Genomic DNA, 19,323 nt, shown 5'->3' with positions numbered 1-19,323 from the left:
GGGGATCTTCCTGCGATCAGATAAACAGATTATTGGGTGGGGCTGGGGAAAACCCAGCAGTCATGGTACACATTGGTACCAATGACAAAGTTAGAGGAAGGTGGAAGGTCACAGGGAATTAGGAGAGAAGTTGAAGTACAGGACCTCTAAGGTAGTGTTTGCAGAAATACAGCCGATTCCACTAGCGTCACTAGAAAGTTAGCGGGAACTTAAGGAGATAAATAAGTGGCAGGATAAAAGGTTTGGGTTCATGGAGAACTGGGCCTACTTCTGTTGGCTACAGGCTCTACGATAGGGACAGGCTGCACCTCAACTGGGGGGGTGCAGATGTGCTGCAGTGAAAAATGGTCAGATGGATGGAGGAGCTTTTAAACTGGGATCTGGGGGGAGGGAGGTTTTTTGTGAAAATTTGGGGATAGAGTAGACAGAGAGAGAGACAGTAGGGGTCAATGAGGATTTAGGGGGCTGGGACATTCAAGGAAAGTAAGGAGGCAAGAAGGAGTAATAAATAGTTAATAGTATTAAATGTCTGCTGGCAAATGCAAGAGGTCTTGCAAACAAAATTAATGAATTAGAGACTCTTAATGTCAGCCACAGATTACGATGTGGTGGGCATTACGGAAACCTGGCTGGCAAGTCACGACTGAGTGATAAACAGAGGATTACACTACATTCAAAAGGTTAGGAAAGATAAAAAGGTAGAGGGGTGGGTATTTTCATTAAATCCAACTTAAGACCTGCGCTAAATGACGACATTGGAGGGGAGCTTCGACAATGTAGAGTCAGTATGGGTAAATGTACAAGGAAATGCCAATAATGTAACGCTGTTAATTGGAATTTGCTACGAGCCTTCTAATATAGCTGAACATGTAGAGGATGAAATGCTGCAACAAAAACAAGTCATGGTCAAAGTGTTGGCTCCCTTGAAATTGTTCCAGAAAATGACGTAATTCTACCAGAAAATTATTGCAATTACACATATTTTGTTATACATGTTTATTTCCTTTATGTGTATGTGAACAACACAAAAAAAAAACAGATAAAAAAAGGCAAAGTGAACATAATTTCACACAAAACCAGAAAAAATGGACCGGTCAAAATTGTTGGCACCTTTTCTCAAAATTGTGGGGTGTGGGTAAACAACTTCGTTTCAAGCATGTGAAACTCGTTCATACTCAATTGTGGCAAGTAACAGGTGTGGGCAACATGAAAATCACACCTGAAACCAGATAAAAAGGGAGAAGTTGATTCAATCTTTGCATTGTGTGCAAGCGTGTGCCATACTAAGCATGGAGGACAGAAAGAGAAGAAGAGAACTGTTTGAGGACTTGAGAACCAAAATTGTTCTAATCTTGAAATTCTTGATATTTTTCAAGTCCATCTCCAGAGATCCGGATGTTCCTTTGTCCATGGTGCACAACATAATCAGTACATTTACAACCCATGTCACTGTAGCTAATCTCCCTGGATGTGGACAGAAGAAAAACTGACGAAAGGGTAGTCCAGATGGTGAATAAGTAGCCCCACCAAAGTTCCAAAGAAATTCAAGCTGTCTTGCATGCTCAGGTTGCTTCAGTGCCAACGTGAACCAGCCTTCAACATTTGAATTAAATGAAACGCTATGGCAGGAGAATAAGGCGGACCCCACAGCTGACACAGAGGCATACAAAAGCTACACTGCAGTTTGCCAAAATGTACATGAGTAAGCTAAAACCCTTTCTGGGGAAGCGTCTTGTGGACAGAAGACACCAATATAGAGCTTTTCGGTAAAAGCACATCGTTCTACTGTTTAAACAGAAAGAAGCATGCAAAGAAAAGATCACAGTAACTACAGTGGAATATGGTGGAGGTTCAAAGATGTTTTGGAGTGGTTTTACTGCCTCTGGCATTGGGTGCCTTCACTGTGTGCAAGTCATCATGAAATCTGAAGATTACCAAAGGATTTTGTGTGGCAATGTAGTGCCTAGTCTCAGAAAGCTGGGTTTGCGTTCTAGGTCATGGGTTGCCAGCATGGCAATGACCCCAAACATACATCAAGAAGCACCCAGAAATGGATGGAAACAAAGTGCTGGAGAGTTGTGAAGTGACCGCCAATGAGCTTGGATCTAAATCCCATTGAACACCTGTGGAGAGATCTTAAAATTGCTGTTTGGAGAAAAATATTAAAATTTGAGAATCTTCAGTAGTTGATACCTTTGGCTAACTGAAAAGATGGTAAATTGCAAAATTTCAAGACTACTCAGGTCTCTTTTCAGACACAGTATAACACAAAATCTGAAGTGTCATATATTTATACACAACAGGGCACAGGAATAATGCAATAGATAAGACAAGTGGCGTGAAGCAGAACTATTAGCATCGGAGAGGGAGAAGCAGTTGTGGCCATGAATATTGGAACAGTTCATTGATAAGGAGTGTGAAAGTTTTATTGTCCTGTGATTGAGGTCTGGTCCATGATTGTGATGCCCAAAACGGTCTGAGGAGCACGTTCCTTAGTTGACATAAATCCATGTGACACATTAACTCCTGATCTGTGAGTGTGTCAAAGATTGTCATAAGTTTGTAATTCCACATTTTTCTGTCCCTCTGAAATTTGAAGTTACCTTTTAATACAAGTAATTTCATGTCAATGATGCTGTGATCAGGGATAAAAAATGTTTGGCCACAGGTAGATCTATTCTTTTTTCTTTTATTGTGTGGCGATGAGAATTCATCCTTGTTCTAAGTTTTTGCCCTGTCTCCCCTATGTACAGACCCCCAGCTGGACATTTGGTACATATAATTAAGTACACTACATTAGATGTGATGAAGCTGAAAGTACCTGGGATCTTGTGGTTGTCTCCTGATTTGAGTTGGGAATCTTTATCTTGCCAGTGGTCATTATAAATAGACAGGTTTTACATTTTTTCTGGCTGCAGGGAAAAGTTCCTGTAGCTGTTGGAAAGGACAGGGAGTTTCTGATAATGATGCTTCTTAGATTTGGGGGCTGCCTAAATCACAGAAGTGGGGGGTCTGGAAATATAGATTGTAATAAGCATCTTTTTCTAATAATGGTTGTAATTTCCATGCAGATCCCATTGGCATCTCCAGATTTGGATTGTAGGTGACTACTAGAGACACCAGATTGCTTTCTTGTTTAGTTTTGAAATGTAGGAGATGATTCCATAATATTCTGGTGGCTCTTGCAATCTGGTTTACAATTGTTCTTGTATGATAGTCCTCGTTCAAAAAGGCCTTTCTGAGGCCACCAAGGTGTTGATTTCAGTACAGGAGTAGTTGAGTGTTAAGTTGATGGTGGGATGAAATTGATTAAAGTGTTCATGGAACATCTTAAGCTGTTGCTGAGATTCTGTCCAGATGATTAAGATATCGTCAATGTAACGGTAGTAGGCAAGAGGCCTGATGGGACATGAGGACAAGAAGTCACTATAAAGCTTGGCCACAAAAAGATTTGCGTACTGTGGAGCCATTTTACTTCCCATTGCTGAACCAGTCTCCTGTAGATAAATGTTATCAAATTCAAATAATTGTGGGTGAGGATGAATTTTGTAAGTTTCACCACAAAGGTGAAACAATCCTCCTTGTCTGTTTTCTTTCCCTCCCAATACCTTTTCTTTCTACCACGGTTAGGTTTCTGGGAAGTTATACTTATTCCTTTTATTTTTGGTTCTCATTAGCTTGCCTTCTTTGCCCTATATGAATGTGTCTTAGTTTCTCACTCAGGGTTTCCATATCTTCACACTTTTCTTTCCCCTTGTTGACAGTGTATTGCTGCCCCCCCCCCCCTCTGATTCCTCAGGAGGTAAGAGAAACTCCTCAACTGCCTATTAGGGAGTTAGGTCTGAGGTGTTATTTTTAGTTAGCTAGGGCCTGTCTGTACAGAGACCAATTGGGTGTAGTTGCTGCATTCTTCCCTGTGTGGGTTCTCTGGTGGCTATCAAGATGCGCTTTCTGGTTAAAAGATTTCCCAAATTTTGAACATGAAAATGGCTTCTCTGCCCGACTCTCCTGAATCTCTTTTGCTCTTTATGATCCCAACTAGTCTCACCAATTACAAAAGGTCTTTAGTAAGCTACCTTATACAGGCTGCTAAGAATATCATTCCTCGTCAATGGAAAAGTACTTCTCCACCTACTCTGGAGGAGTGGTTCTGTGACATAGCTCTTCTAAATAGGATGGAACATTTGATTGCCCGATCCCCCACTGATTGTGAGTCTTGGAGAGACTGGATTGAATTCCAGGAATCCGATGCCTACAGTCTTACATCACACTGATGTGACCCACCCTTTTCTCTGGAGCGTTTCTTCTCTGTCCGGATTGTGCTCTGCATTGGTTCGGGCCTGGCTGCACTACGTATGGTTTCCATTGGATTTTAGTAACTTCATAATTGTAATACTGATGGCCTAAAATGTTTTCTTCCTTCCTTTTTCTTGCTATAACTTGATGTTTTATTGGACGTTATACTTATATTCTATGATATATTGATGCTGATATTGTCCTGGTTATTCATTTTTTTTTTTTTTTTTGTATTTTTGTAATTGAAAATTATTTAACCTTTCAATAAAAATTGAATTTTGAAAAAGGCTTCTCCCCTGTGTGACTTCTCTGATGTTTATTAAGAGTTACTTTCCGCGTAAAATATTTCCCACATTCTGAACATGAAAAAGGCTTCTCCCCTGTGTGAGTTCTGTAGTGTTCAACAAGATTGCATTTCTGTTTAAAATGTTTACCACATTCTGAACATGAAAAAGGCTTCTCCCATGTGTGAGTTCTCTGGTGTATAACAAGACTGTATTTCAATTTAAAATGTTTACCACATTCTGAACATGAAAAAGGCTTCTCCCCTGTGTGACTTCTCTGATGTTTATTAAGAGCTGATTTTCGTGTAAAATATTTCCCACATTCTGAACATGAAAAAGGCTTCTCCTCTGTATGAGTTATCTGGTGTATAACAAGACCGTATTTCTGTTTAAAATGTTTACCACATTCTGAACATGAAAAAGGCTTCTCCCCTGTGTGACTTCTTTGATGTTTATTAAGAGCTGCTTTTCGTGTAAAACATTTCCCACATTCTGAACATGAAAAAGGCTTCTCCCCTGTGTGGGTTCCCTGGTGTTTAACAAGATCTGATTTCTTGTTAAAATATTTCCCACACTTGGAACAAGAAAATCTATTCTCGGCTGTGTGAATTTTTTGATGGTTAGGAAAAGATTTTTCGAGAGGAAAACTATTTCCATATTCTAAAAATGTCTTCTTTGCTTTAGGAGCAGTTTGTTTTTTAATGCTTAATTTGTGACTATAATTTTCCTTAGTAGTTGGTAATGAATCAGAAGACAGGACCTGTTTCAAAGGATCAGATGACAAATCTTTGCTGTGAAGGGATGATGGTATATCTGGAGTAATGGCATTCAATTCAATTGTATCCTGTGGGATCTCAAGATCTTCTGATTTAAAAATTGAAGATGTCAGCATTACCTCTGATCTCCAGGTACAGTTATCTGCTAAGATAAAAATCTATTATTTTTCAATAAAATATCCTTGGATTTTATTTTTTTACATTTCTACTTAAACTGTCTATAATAATGGCAAGTTATGTACCGTATTTTTCGGACTATAAGACGCAACGGACCATAAGACGCACCTAGGTTTTAAGGAGGAAAATAAAAAAATAAAAATTTAAGCATAAAATGTGGTCATGATGCACTTTTAAGGGGGAGGGGGGTCTTCTGCTGACACTGGTACAGGGGTAATGTCCCCCAATTCTGACAATATCCCCCATCCTGGTATATATGCCGCCCCTTCCTTTTATACGTGGTCCCCATCCCCATCCTGGTATGCCTGGCATCCCTCCATCCTGGTATGCATGGCACCCCTCATCCTTATCCTGGTATGCATGGCACCCCTCATCCCTATCCTGATATGCATGGCACCCCTCATCCCTGTCCTAGTATGCATGGTACCCCTCATCCCTGTCCTGGTATGCAAGGCACCCCTCATCCCTGTCCTGGTATGCAAGGCACCCTTCATCCCTGTCCTGGTATGGATGGCACCCATCATCCCTATCCTGGTATGCATGGCACCCATCATCCCTATCCTGGTATGCATGGCACCCTTCATCCCGGTCCTGGTATGCATGGCACCCCTCATCCCTGTCCTGGTATGCATGGCACCCCTCATCCCTGTCTTGGCATGCATGGCACCCCTCATCCCTGTCCTAGTATGCATGGAACCCCTCATCCCTGTCCTGGTATGCATGGCACCCCTAATCCCTATCCTGGTATGCATGGCACCCCTCATCCCTGTCCTGGTATGCATGGCACCCCTCATCCCTGTCCTGGTATGCATGGCACCCCTCATCCCTGTCTTGGTATGCATGGCACCCCTCATCCCTGTCCTGGTATGCATGGCACCCCTCATCCCTGTCCTGGTATGCATGGCACCCCTCATCCCTGTCCTGGTATGCATGGCACCCCCAATCCCTGTCCAGGTATGCATGGCACCCTTAATCCCTGCCCAAATATGCATGGCACCCCTAATCCCCATCATGCTGCACATTAAAAAAAAATAAACACTCCTACTCACCTCTCTTCTCTCTCCTCCAGCGCTGCGTCCTGTCTGCCTGCACTGATCTCTCCATGTGAGCCGTGCATGACGTCACTGCCATGCACGGCTCACAAGGAGAGATTAGCTGCTGGAAGTCACTGCTTCCCACGCCGGGACTGTGTGCACGGGGAGCAGTGAATTCACTCTCCTTCATAGCCGGCACATAGCGGAGCCGCGCTGCGGCTGCTGGCTATCTCCTGTGCCCGCTCATTAAAGGGAATGAATATTCACCCCTTCCCCATGCCCATGGGCATGGAGAGAGGTTGAATATTCATGCCCTTTAACAGCGGGCATAGGAGAAAAAAAGGAGGAAAAAAGTGCGTCTTATAGTCCGAAAAATACATTGAATTAATTATTCACCAAGACACTGACATTTCAAAATCTAATAGAAAACCTCATAGGATGAACCAGTAGAGCGTGGTTTTCAACTGTTTGTTCATTCTGCCTTTCAAATATGGAATAAAAAGCCACCAAGTTATGTAGGCAACAATAATACCAATTAAAACTTCTACTCATCTCACAAACAACAAGCCCCACTCAGGTCCATCGTCTGTAAATGGAAAAAAAATCATAGTTACCGGTAACAGGATTTTACAGAGCCCATGATAGCACCACCTGAGAGATGGTATCCGCCCACCCAGGACAGGAAACCTGCTGAATAAAAAAGGCGGTACCTCTCCTCCACATCAGTTTTGTTTTAGAGCATGAGAGAACCTCCAGACAGTCTGTTAGTACACAACTACCACCAATAAAACATTTCTCACTATACACCCATATATAGAGAACACCATAAGTGATAAAAAAAGGGGGGGGCATAAAAGGGTGCTGTTATGGGCTCTGTAAAATCCCGTTATCGGTAGGCAACTATGATTTTTTTCCCCTTCTCCTATGATAGCACCACCTGAGAGATTTATATAGAACAGACACCTTAGGGATGGATCACCACTTGCAACACCTTTCTCCCAAAGGATAGATCAGCAGATGAAGAAAGATCAAGCCGGTAATGGTTATAAAAGGTAGAAGGAGATTACCATGTTGCTGCCTTACATAGGTTATCAATGGACACTTCTGCCTTCTCAGCCCAGGAGGCTGCACCAGCTCTGTGGAATGGCCCTTCAGGTTCTCTGAAACTGGCACATTACTAGGGAAATATGCTAAGCTAACAGTGTCCCTGATCCAGCTAACTATAGTTCCCCTTGTAACTTTAAGCTCCCTGGAAGGAGACAAATAAGGCATCACTTCTCCAAGGCCTTGTTACCTCCAAATACTGAACCAAAACCAGTCTAACATCTAGAGTATGAAGCCTCTGTTCCCCTAAATCTGTTGGGTTAGGATACAATGAGGGGAGAATGATCTCCTGTGTTCTGTGGAATTTGGAGGCCACCTTCGGAAAATAGGCTGGGTCTGGTATTAATGTAACTCCATCTACAGTGACCTGTGTAAAAGGATGATTTACTGACAGAGCTTGTAAGTCACTAACTCTACGGGCTGATGTTAGCGCTATCAGTATCACTGTGTTCAGAGTGAGAGTTCTTTCTGTCACGCTTCCTAAGTGCTCAAAAAGGAGACTTAGTCAGGGCTTCCAGGACCAGGTTTAGATCCCAGGGAGGCATTCTCGGGGTAGCAATAGGTCTGGATCTATTGCACGCCTTTTTAAACCTGATAACCCATCTATCTGCTGCCAAATTATAGTTATATAAAGCTCTAAGCGCTGATACTTGCACCTAAAGGGTACTGGTAGCCAACCCCATATCTAAGACCCTTTGAAGAAATTCCAGAATAGCTTTATAGGAATTTTAACCTTAGCTCACTGCGCCGAAATAGATAGGAATTTTGACCATGTCCTACAATAGATCTTAGTCGTCACACTGCTTTTGAGCAGAGTAGTTACTAGACCTAGGGAAAACCTTCCTGGATTAGTAACGACCTTTCAAACTCCAGGCCATCAAATGCCCAACCTCTGATGATGGAAGCCTGGGCCTTGCTTGAGGAGATCTGGAGTATCTGGAAGGACCCATGGATCTGACTGGGACATCCTCTTTATCCAGGTGAACCAGGGTCTCTTGGGCCAGAATGGGGCGATTAGTATGACCCTTGCCTGCTCCTCTCGGATCTTCCTCAAAATCGTTGGCATTAACATTAGTGGGGGGAAAGCATAGGCTAGGCCAAAGCTCCAGGGTATTTGTAATGCATCTAATGCATAGGGTCTTTCTTTTGGATTTAAGGAGCAGAAGATCCTTGTTTTTCTGTTTCGTTTGTTTGCGAAAAGATCTATTTCTGATTGACCCCAGCGATCCACAATTTGCTGGAATACTGTTGGATTCAGCTCCCATTCGCCCTGATTCAGTATATTCTGACTCAGAAAATCTGATCTTTAGTTTTCTTTGCCTCTTATATGCAGAGCCGAGAGCATAAATTGATGTTGTTCTGCAAACTACAGAATCTGCTCTTTCACTAACAGGAGAGGTCGGGATCTCGTGCCCCCCTGATGATTTACATAAGCGACTGTTGTACTGTTGTCTGACATAATTAGGATGTGTTGTTCCTGTAGTTGGGAACTGAACTTCATCACTGCATTCTTTATCGCCGACAGCTACTTCATGTTTTGAGAAGGCTTTCTCACTGTCCGACCAGATTCCTTGTATTACACGATCTCCCAGATGTGCTCCCAGTCATCTGAGCTTGAGTCCGCTGTAATTATGTCCCTGACCTGATACGACCAGGGAACTCTCTGTGACAGGTTCTCCCGATCCAGCCACCATGCGATTGAGCTGATGGCTGTATTGGAAAGTGTCATCTTCCTGTCCAAGTGTCCCCCTGAGTTGTTTCTCCGCTGCTAGGATATCTTGCTGCAGATATCGGGAGTGTATCTGAGCCCACTGGACTGCTGGGATACATGATGTCATTGTACCTAAAAGAGACATTGCTTTCCTTAGGGTCATGGATGGATTCCTGACTACTCCTTAGTCTAAGGACATAATTCTGTTTTTCTTGTCTTCTGGTAGCAGACAAGTCTATCCCTCTGAGTCCAAGATAAGCCCTAAAAAAGACGGAACCTTCCGACGCTCCAGGCTTGACTTCTCTAGATTCAGTATCCATCCAAGATTGATCAGGCTGGCTCTGACTCTTGTCAATGCGAGTTTTCAATGCTCTCTTGATCTGCATACTACCAGGAAGTCGTCCAGATAAGGGACATTCTGGAGGTCATGCGCCATGACCTCCAGAATGATCTTCGTAAAGATTCTCGGCGCCATGGAGAGGCCAAAGGGCAGAGCTGTGAACTGAAATTGCCTCACACGATTGATGATATATACAGCTACTCTCAGATACTGCTGGTATCCTGTATGGATTGGGAAGTGGTAATAGGCGTCCTTCAGGTCGAGGACACTCATAACAACCCGGGAACAACACCTTTATGGCTAATATTATAGATTCCATTTTGAAGGGTCTGTAGATTAGAAAGTTGTTTAGGCCCTTCAAGTTGATTATGGTTCTAAAGGAGCCATCCGGCTTCTTTATCAGAAACAGGGGCGAATAGAATCCTTTCCCCTGCTTGCTTATCAGTCTCTCTCAGAACCTTCTTTTCCACTGGTTTTAATACCTCTTGCTCCAGGGATGTTTGCTCTCTGGGCCTCCTGGGAGACGAAATCCTGAAGGTCTGCAGGGGAATGGATCTGAATTCCAGTCTCAGTCCTGTCTTTATAATCCCTAATATCCAGGCACTGGATGTAATTTTTTCCCAGGTAGGCAGGAAGTGGGACAGTCTTCCTCCTACCTGGGGAGGCCCATCACTTAGGGGTTTTTCTGTTCTCAGAGGAAGGACCTCCGAACATGAAGCCTTCACTCCTTGTCCTTTCATCTGCCCTGGTCTCTGAAAAATTTACCTATGCTATACCTCCTTTTACAAAAGGAAGTCTTGTACTGAGGCATCAACACACTGGAAAACCTGTGTTTCTTATCTGTGGCTTTATCCAGTATGTCATCCAGAGCTTTGCCAAAAAGAAACTCCCCTTCACACGGGATTGAACAGTTTCATCTTAGACTGTACATCACCTGACCAGCTCTTGAGCCACAGAGCTCTGCGAGCTGCGATGGATAAATTCGCTGATCTGGCGGCCAGCCTTACTGAATCTGCCGACGCGTCCGCGAGGAAAGCAGCCGCCCCCTGCATTAGCGGAAGACTGGCCAGGATTTTTTCCCTTGGAATGTCCCCTTTAATCTGGTCTTCTAGATGCTGAAACCAGACCATCATTGACCTGGCTGTGCAAGTGGCTGCGACTTCCGGTTTCAATGCTCCCGCTGGTCCCTCGCAGGTTTGTTTTAATAAGGTTTCCGCTTTTTTTATCAAGAGGATCCTTGAAAGCTCCTAAATCCTCAAACGGCAGGGTGGATTTTTTTTTAGAGAATTTTGATACTGTCACGTCAATTTTTGGGGTTTTATCTCACCTGGTTGATTCTTCTTCCTCAAACGGGTATCTTCTCTTTGAAGGTGATGGTAACTGCCCTCTCCCATCAGGTCTTTTCTATTCCCTGTCGATAAACGATCCTCTCATTGACAGGGAATGTGCGCCTCTTCTTCTGATCCAGACCCCCAATCATGATGTCCTGAACAGTACTAGGGGTCTTGGTATCGGCTATGCCCATAGTTGTTCTGATGGCTTTAATCAGCTTATCCGTGGTTTGCACTGGAAAACATGGCCTACCTCCTGTATTGCTATCTGAGGAAGATGATGATGATGAGGATGACGAGTAGGTAGGAGAGGAAACAGACTTCCCCTTGCCCTGGAATACTACAGAATTTCTGAGTCTGATGTATGACATCTCAGCTTCCTACTCTTTTTACGTATAACCAACGTCTTTAGGGAGTCCCTAACCTCCGTCTGGATTAAAGATTTTAAATCCATAGCAAAATTAGGTGTTTCCTCTGATATGGTTTCTTGGATACAACTCGGGCTAAGCTTTTTAGTATAAGTGTTGGGAAAATTAACCCTGCACAGCGCACACTCCATGTTATTCCTCTTGGCACTACACTTTTTGGGTTTTTCCTAGTAGAAAAAATACATAGAAAAAAGGGACCCATCTACTATGGTGAACTTTCACATAGATCACTCACTACTCTGCCGTTCAGGGTACCGGAGATTGAGGCTGGATCAATTCATATGATCGCTCCCGGCTGGAGGTGGTGGACTCGCGACCTGCCCTGCTCCTCTGGCTGGTCTTGCTGCCGCTTGTCTGACTGACACTGCTGTGGCCTTGATGGAGCTGCTGTTGCTGCTGAGGCTGCTTTGGTGGCTTCTGCTGCTTCTGCTCTGGTGACTGCGGCTCTTGCCGCAGGGCGCTTCACTTCCTGACACACGCCCTGCGTGTGCGCAGCCCCATGGACCAGCATTCCGGCGCGCAACGTCAGCAGGGTGCGCCGGAAACTAACATGCGCTCTGCGTGTGTGTAGTCCTGGTCCCGGCACGCTACGTTAGCAGGGCGCCCCGGAACCTCTTGACACGTGCCCTGCATGTGCACAACCCCGGAAGTCCCACTTGCCAGCGCGCTTAGCCACAGGGTGCATAATACCACTGCACTCCCGCGTGTACCCTTGGTGGGCGGATACCCTCTCTCAGGTGGTGAAAAAGGAAAAAAAAACAGAGGTTTCCATAAAGGCTCTTGAAAAGCAACATGGCTTCCATAACCCAATCCAGCAATATCCGATCTCCCAAAGTCAAATCTCCCCCTTGCTTCTGAGCCTTGCAGTGCGCCCAAACCACATTTAGCATCTATGTATTTGACATTACTATAGTGAGAAGAACCCACTTAATTTACGGTGTGTGTCTCCTGGAGCACAATCTGGGCACTATGTGTTGGGCAATAAAATGGCATAATTGCAATTTTCACTCTCCAACATCCACTGCATTCTAATATCCGGAAAGTGCCAGTAGAATCAAAATAGTCACTACCCCTTTAGATTAATTCCCTGAGGGTTAAAAATTACACAATGGAGCAATGGAGTCACTTTATGTGGATTTCACTGTGCTGCCCTGCTTAGGGCAGCACGATAGCTCAGTGCTTCGTACTGCAGCGCTGGGGTCCTGGGCTCAAATGCCACCAAGGACAACATCTGCAAGGAGTTTGTATGTTCTCCCCGTGTTTCTCTGGTTTCCTCCCACACTTCAAAGACATACTACTGATAGGGAATTTAGATTGTGAGCCCCAATGGGGACAGCGATGATAATGTATGTAAATCGCTGAGGAATATGTTGGCGCTATATATATATATATATATATATATATATATATATATATATATATATATATATATATATATAAAGAAAATAAAGATTATTACTGCTCTGGTTTTCTGTTATTACGTCATATTAGGGCTTCTGCAAATGGTGTGTCCCATCTCCTCTGGGATCTGCTCCCCGACGTCTGCTTCTCTCACCAGAAGCCGCCTTATTCATCCTGCAGGCGGCGCTGGTGATGGAGGAGACGTCAGAACCAGAAGCTCTGTATGGCGAAGGCTCTGTCCAGCCACTAAGATTAGGGTGCCTGGGACCTGTAGTATCATCCAGTCTGGCAGTATGGGTGTGTGCTGTCCAGCTGGAGTAATCTGCTCCCTGCTTCAGCCAACTGGAAAGCACCACACCCTACTAAAGCTGGAAGCATATTGCTGGAAGCTGCCAGATACAGCCTTGTTCTCCTCTGGGTCAGTCCTCTGTGCTCAGCTCCCGGCTTGTGTATTTGTTTCCTGTTGTGACCTCGGCCCGTTTACTGACTACTCTTGTGTCTTCTGATTTTGTATTTTCTCTGCTCTCCTGGTTCTGACCCGGCTACCTGACTATTCTTCTTCCCATCTCACTCCACAGAACAGCAGGTAACACTGTGGCCCAAGCCTAGGGGTCTCTGTGTAACGCCAGATCCATGTAGAGGGGGTTAAAGGGTGATGAGCAAAACTGTGAGTATAGACAATAACACATCTCCTGAAATGATCAAACTCAAGAGTCTTCATCAGTAAAAAATGAGTAACTAATGGTGAAACCTCTCTGGGGTAATTATAGTATGCGGCTTGGTGGCTCTTGGCCATCTAAATTATTGTAATGTCTAATAAATATTTTCTATCACATGAGATTCAAGAAAAAAATATACTTTTATTAAAGAGAACTATTTATAATAGTGCAGAGCTGAAAATGTCTTAATTTTAGATCTCGGGCATCTGGGAGAGTCAATGGAGACCTTTTTTTTAAAGGCTACCAAGGAGTTACAGACTGAAGTAAGTGAGGCCGGACGATCCCACCACAATCAAACTATCATACAGAATGAACCTGGAAAAAAATAACTTATTTTTTTATTCTATGTTACATCCTCAACAACAATGTATGTATGAGAGGAGAACTACAAACTAAACTGGAGTTGCACTCATTTGTGGTGGACCATTGGCGCTACTATGAGTCCTGACCAGAAGAGTAGAGAAAGTATTAGCGCCCCAATTTCAGGAGAGATTGTGCAGTAATGTGAATTCCTTAGGATTGAAAATATAATGTAATTTATGACGTGGAGTGAATCCATGAAACCAGGACTCGAGCCAACACATCTCCTGCAGGCGGGAATAAATGTATATTACAGCCATCAGCCACGCACAGCTTAGAGATATATCATGCACAGGTGTAATGTTTTCTGTATAGTTTATCACAATCCTGTTTGAAGTTAGTCCGTTTTAGAAGAAATTGAAAACTCAATATAAAGGGAGACTCTACTGTTATTGTACAGAAATTCACACTTGGCCTCACTGCACATTTAATGTTGTAGATCATAAAAGTGACGTTTGGCCAGAAAGACTGGACCTGGTCTTGTAGGAACCATATGAGGACATTCAGCAGGACAGAAGGGAGAGAAGGTAGATTCATCCAATAAGATATCAGGGATCTAGGAAGCCAACACCATCATTACCCTCTGTTTCTCTTACAGGCCCATCATAATATTTTTCTTCAAGTGATTTTCTAACTTGTCAGCCCATTCTTCATACGCTGTCATTTGGCTTTGTAGTTAATAATAATAATCTTTTTATTTATTTATTTTTTGTAGTTTACAGATCTGCGCAGGTCACGGTCAGAGTCTCCTAATCCCAGGGGGTAGGTGGATTGTCGAGGTTGTAAGTTCTATAGAAAAGGGCTTTCAATGTCCAAAATGATTTGAACAGTTTAGGGTGGAGGAGAATGTTGTGGCCTAGAGGCAAAATGATGATCACACGATTGTGATACGGCCGGACTACACCACCGATAAAGCAGCCACAGCCGGTGACTGAGAAGAATCTGTGACTTCTCTGCATTTAGTGGTTACTACTCACCTGGGTAGTCATATGTAGGAATCTCCTCTTTACAGCGCTCATCACCCCTCACATATGTCTCTGTAGTACTAATATGGGTCAGATCTTCACCCTGAAACAAATATTGGAAAAGTCACAGACAGATGGAGAAGTCCCATCTATGATTAGCTCTAATCCTGCCATCTCCACCGTTCTCATTACAATAGTCTATAATATAACCGGGGATGCGTATCTCTGTCTTAAGCCTCGATAGACTGCGCATGCGCGACGCGCAGTCTGGCTCCAGACAGAATCAGGCATCCAGCCGTTACAGGTAAGAGGAGTATATGGCTCCGGAGATCGCGATATGCGTAGGCACTGAACACATACCACAATCTCCGGCGCCATACTTACCTGATCGGGAGGAGCGTTGCTGCAGCGCCTCTCTTCTTCGGAGATGGGGCTGGAGTGAGGCGTCGAATTGGCGCATGAGCGTAGTGCTATCCGGCGCCATTTTACTGAAGACACATTTACAGTGTGCGTTCAGCAAAATGGCGCCAGACAACGCAGTGCTCCGGTGACACACTCCTCCCCCGGCCTCCGGCAGAACAGGGCGCAGAAGAGCTGGAGCACAGAGAAGAAAGGTGAGTATAACTGTTTATTTTTTTGTATGTGTGTACAGTGTGAAAGGAATGAGGGGGCCACACATATCAGGATTGGGGGGTGAGGGGGCCACACATATCAGGATTGGGGGGTGAGGGGACCTTGCATACCAGGATGAGGGGTACCACACATACCAGGATTGCAGGGTGAGGGGACCATGCATACCAGGATTGGGGGGTGAGGGGTACCACGCATACCAGGATGTGGGGGTGAGGGGTGCCATGCATACAAGGATTTGTGGGTGAGGGGTGCCATGCATACCAGGATAGGATGGTGGGGACAGGATGGGGGCAGCACAAATACCAAGAGGGGGGCAGCACATACCAGCATGGGAGACCATATACCAATAAAAATGCTCACCACCTGGGCGTAGAATGGGTTCAATAGCTAGTATAAAACATATAATACTGGTGGATAAAACAAGACTGAGCACAAGACTTTCACAGCAGTCTACACATCATAGGGGAGATCTCATGACACCTTCTCTCCATCTACCTGATGATCCTGAGGAACATTGGGGTCTTCTTGTTTACAGTCCTGTGGAAGAAGAGGACAGGGACATCTCTCTGGTGTTGTTCTCTTACTGGATAAATCTGTAGGAAACACATACAGGGACTGAATTCATTCTTTACATACAGATAATTATAGGCCGTGTGTATTTAGTCCTGTCTATTACCTGGTGATGTGAGGGGCTGGGGAACCTCCATCATGACGTCCTTGTACAGATCTTTGTGTCCTTCTAAATACTCCCACTCCTCCATGGAAAAATAGACAGCGACATCCTGACATCTTAAAGGAACCTGACACATACAATGATAATGTCATCCCCCGATCCCTTCATATTGTTACTGTATAATGTCCCAGCATTCCCAGCAGTGTCACCTCTCCAGTCAGCAGCTCAATCATCTTGTAGGCGAGTTCTAGGATCTTCTGGTCATTGATGTCCTCATGTATCAGGGGGTGAGATGGAGGTCCTGTGATTGGGCTCAGGGGTCTTTTCCATCCCTCAGACACAGGGTCCTGACAGCGCTCACTAGAGGTCTTCTTCACTACTGTGTAATCCTGGTTATGGAGAGACACATTAATAAATCTCCCTCCAGACATTTCCAGAGTCCTCACCTCTCCAGTTCTGTCCATCTGTTATTCCCATAGATAAGAATGATGTAATGGGACGTCATCAGAATCTCTCACCTCTCCAGTAAGCCGGAAGAGGATCTCTAGGGTGAGGTGTAATATCCTCTCCGCCATCTTGTCTCTGTCCATATCCATCCTTGATGGGTAAATCAGGAAAATTCTCTTATATAAAAGATCTTCACTGAGGGGATCCGATATTGTAGGGACCTGAATGAGAAGATGATGAGCCTATATAACATCATAAAAATCCTGTGTAAGAATACAATTACTGGAGATAATAAGGGGAAATGTGGTGGGCCACTGAGGAGGTCCCAGATGTTGCAGAAGGGCCAGCTGGGGTATGTAGTCTCAAAGGCAGCAGATAATGATGTCACAGTAGTTGAAGTGGACCCCTAAACACTTCCCTAGTGTCCACAACAATTGTCGGAAGGTGGCACTTGTGGATGGTATAGGACCCCCAGGGGGCACTCCTGTAGTTGTGGTGTCTGGGTGCAAGTTTGGAGTGTCCGTGATGTTTGTGCAAACTCAAGCAGCCAGACACGGAGGTGAACTTGTAAACATAACAATTTTACTGAAGGAGGTAACGGGGTACAGTCTCTCTTGAAGGCAAAGTTTACAGTATTTTGTGCATAGGAAAGTAATGGTTCTCTCCTCATGAGACAAGCGAGGTTATGGTCTCTCAGGGCGGCTGGAGCAGAGTCCTCTTCACTTGCTAGTAGAGGAAATGCTATGCACAGTCTAAGAAATATTACACTGATGGAGGGACCTTCACAGATTGGCTCTCCGTGGAAACACACTAAAGTCTGGGTGTGCTCAGTTTTTAGCCCACCGTTCCCTTTCGCAGGGGGTAGGTTTAAACAAAAAGTCGGTGGTGTGGCAGCCACGTGGATCTGGTCCGGCTAGAAGCAAACAGGATAACCAACGTGCAGGAGAGCACATGAACAGCGTTATCTCTCCTGACTGGAAGACGCTTGTCTTTTTGGGAAGGAGATTATGTGGAGAAAAATGTCCCCCCAGCGTGGACTGGCATGGAAACTCTTCTGTGAGAAATAGTGTCCGTCTCCTATATCTTCATTAGGCAGCTTGAACCCCCCACTACTGATTTGTACCAGTGCTCAGTCAGTGTGCGAGCCCTGAGCTGGGAGACTCCTCACAGCCGTTTCTATGGCAGCTTATTGTGAGGAGAATAATCACTTACCTTTCATATACACACATTGGCCAGTAGATGGCAGGAAAGTCCAATTTACAATGCAATGTATTATATCCCCTAACTCACAGTGCCCACACTGGAACAAGTCTACTATCACACTACAACTGGCTCATTTAGCAGCAGTAGAACGGGTACCGCGATGCCACAGAAACATATGAGGAGATATATTATTTTACAGTACCGTATTTTTCGGACTATAAGATGCACCTAGGTTTTAGAGGAAGAAAATATAAAAAAAAAATTTAAGCAAAAAATGTGTTGACATTGCTGACACTGGTATAGGGGTAATGTCCTCCAATTCTAACAATATCCCCCATCTTGGTTTATATGTCCCCCTTCCTTTTATACGTGGCCCCCATCCCCATCCTGGCATGCCTGGCATCCCTCCATCCTGGTATGTATGGCACCCCTCCATCCTGGCATGCATGGCACCCCTCATCCCTATCCTGGCGGCATGCATGGCGCCCCCCATCCCTATCCTGGCATGCATGGCACCCCCCCATCCCTATCTTGGCATGTATGGCACCCCCCATCCCTATCCTGGTATGCATGGCACCCCTCATCCCTGTCCTGGCATGCATGTCACCCCTCATCCCTGTCCTGGCATGCATGGCACCCCCCATCCCTGTCCTGGCATGCATGGCACCCCCCATCCCTGTCCTGGCATGCATAGCACCCCCCATCCCTGTCCTGGCATGCATGGCACTCCCCATCCCTGTCCTGGCATGCATGGCACCACCCTCATCCCTGTCCTGGCATGCATGGCACCACCCTCATCCCTGTCCTGGTATGCATGGCACCACCCTCATCCCTGTCCTGGTATGCATGGCACCACCCTCATCCCTGTCCTGGTATGCATGGCACCCCCCTCATCCATGTCCTGGTATGCATGGCACCCCCCTCATCCATGTCCTGGTATGCATGGCACCCCCCCTCATCCCTGTCCTGGTATGCATGGCACCCCCCCTCATCCCTGTCCTGGTATGCATGGCACCCCCCCTCATCCCTGTCCTGGTATGCATGGCACCCCCCCTCATCCCTGTCCTGGTATGCATGGCACCCCCCTCATCCCTGTCCTGGTATGCATGGCACCCCCCTCATCCCTGTCCTGGTATGCATGGCACCCCCCTCATCCCTGTCCTGGTATGCATGGCACCCCCCATCCCTATCCTGGCATGCATGGCACCCCCCTCATCCCTGTCCTGGTATGCATGGCACCCCCCTCATCCCAGTCCTGATATGCATGGCACCGCTCATCCCTGTCCTGATATGCATGGCACCCCTCATCCCTGTCCTGATATGCATGGCACCCCTCATCCCTGTCCTGATATGCATGGCACCCCTCATCCCTGTCCTGATATGCATGGCACCCCTCATCCCTGTCCTGATATGCATGGCACCCCTCATCCCTGTCCTGATA

At 45.2% G+C, this 19,323-nt stretch overlaps 1 protein-coding gene and 1 long non-coding RNA gene across 2 annotated transcripts; both read right to left on the bottom strand.

The window, feature by feature from the left end:
• Nucleotides 1-2,637: 2,637 nt before the first annotated feature.
• Nucleotides 2,638-14,993, bottom strand: LOC141212799 (uncharacterized). The gene is made up of 2 exons (XM_073665105.1): nt 14,939-14,993; nt 2,638-5,498 (listed from the first exon to the last, which is right to left on the bottom strand). Exon 2 carries the CDS (start codon nt 5,470-5,472, stop codon nt 4,558-4,560), a length of 915 nt encoding a protein of 304 aa, XP_073521206.1. The 5' UTR covers nt 5,473-5,498; nt 14,939-14,993; the 3' UTR covers nt 2,638-4,557.
• A 1,126-nt stretch (nt 14,994-16,119) lies between these two features.
• Nucleotides 16,120-16,609, bottom strand: LOC141212767 (uncharacterized). The gene is made up of 3 exons (XR_012282412.1): nt 16,442-16,609; nt 16,236-16,359; nt 16,120-16,152 (listed from the first exon to the last, which is right to left on the bottom strand). It is a non-coding gene; the product is annotated as an uncharacterized lncRNA (long non-coding RNA).
• Between the last annotated feature and the right edge of the window lie 2,714 nt (nt 16,610-19,323).

The sequence above is a fragment of the Phyllobates terribilis genome, unplaced genomic scaffold (genome assembly GCF_046119375.1).
Source record: "Phyllobates terribilis strain yellow unplaced genomic scaffold, ASM4611937v1 Scaffold_186__1_contigs__length_3700242, whole genome shotgun sequence".
Classification (NCBI taxonomy): domain Eukaryota; kingdom Metazoa; phylum Chordata; class Amphibia; order Anura; family Dendrobatidae; genus Phyllobates; species Phyllobates terribilis.
The sequence above is the reverse complement of the archived record's forward strand: the minus strand, read 5'-3'. Positions and strand labels throughout refer to the sequence as shown.

What these genes read in the sequence shown, in the direction of transcription:
- LOC141212799 (XM_073665105.1), bottom strand. Translation starts at nt 5,472, where the DNA reads ATGCTGACATCTTCAATTTTTAAATCAGAAGATCTTGAGATCCCACAG.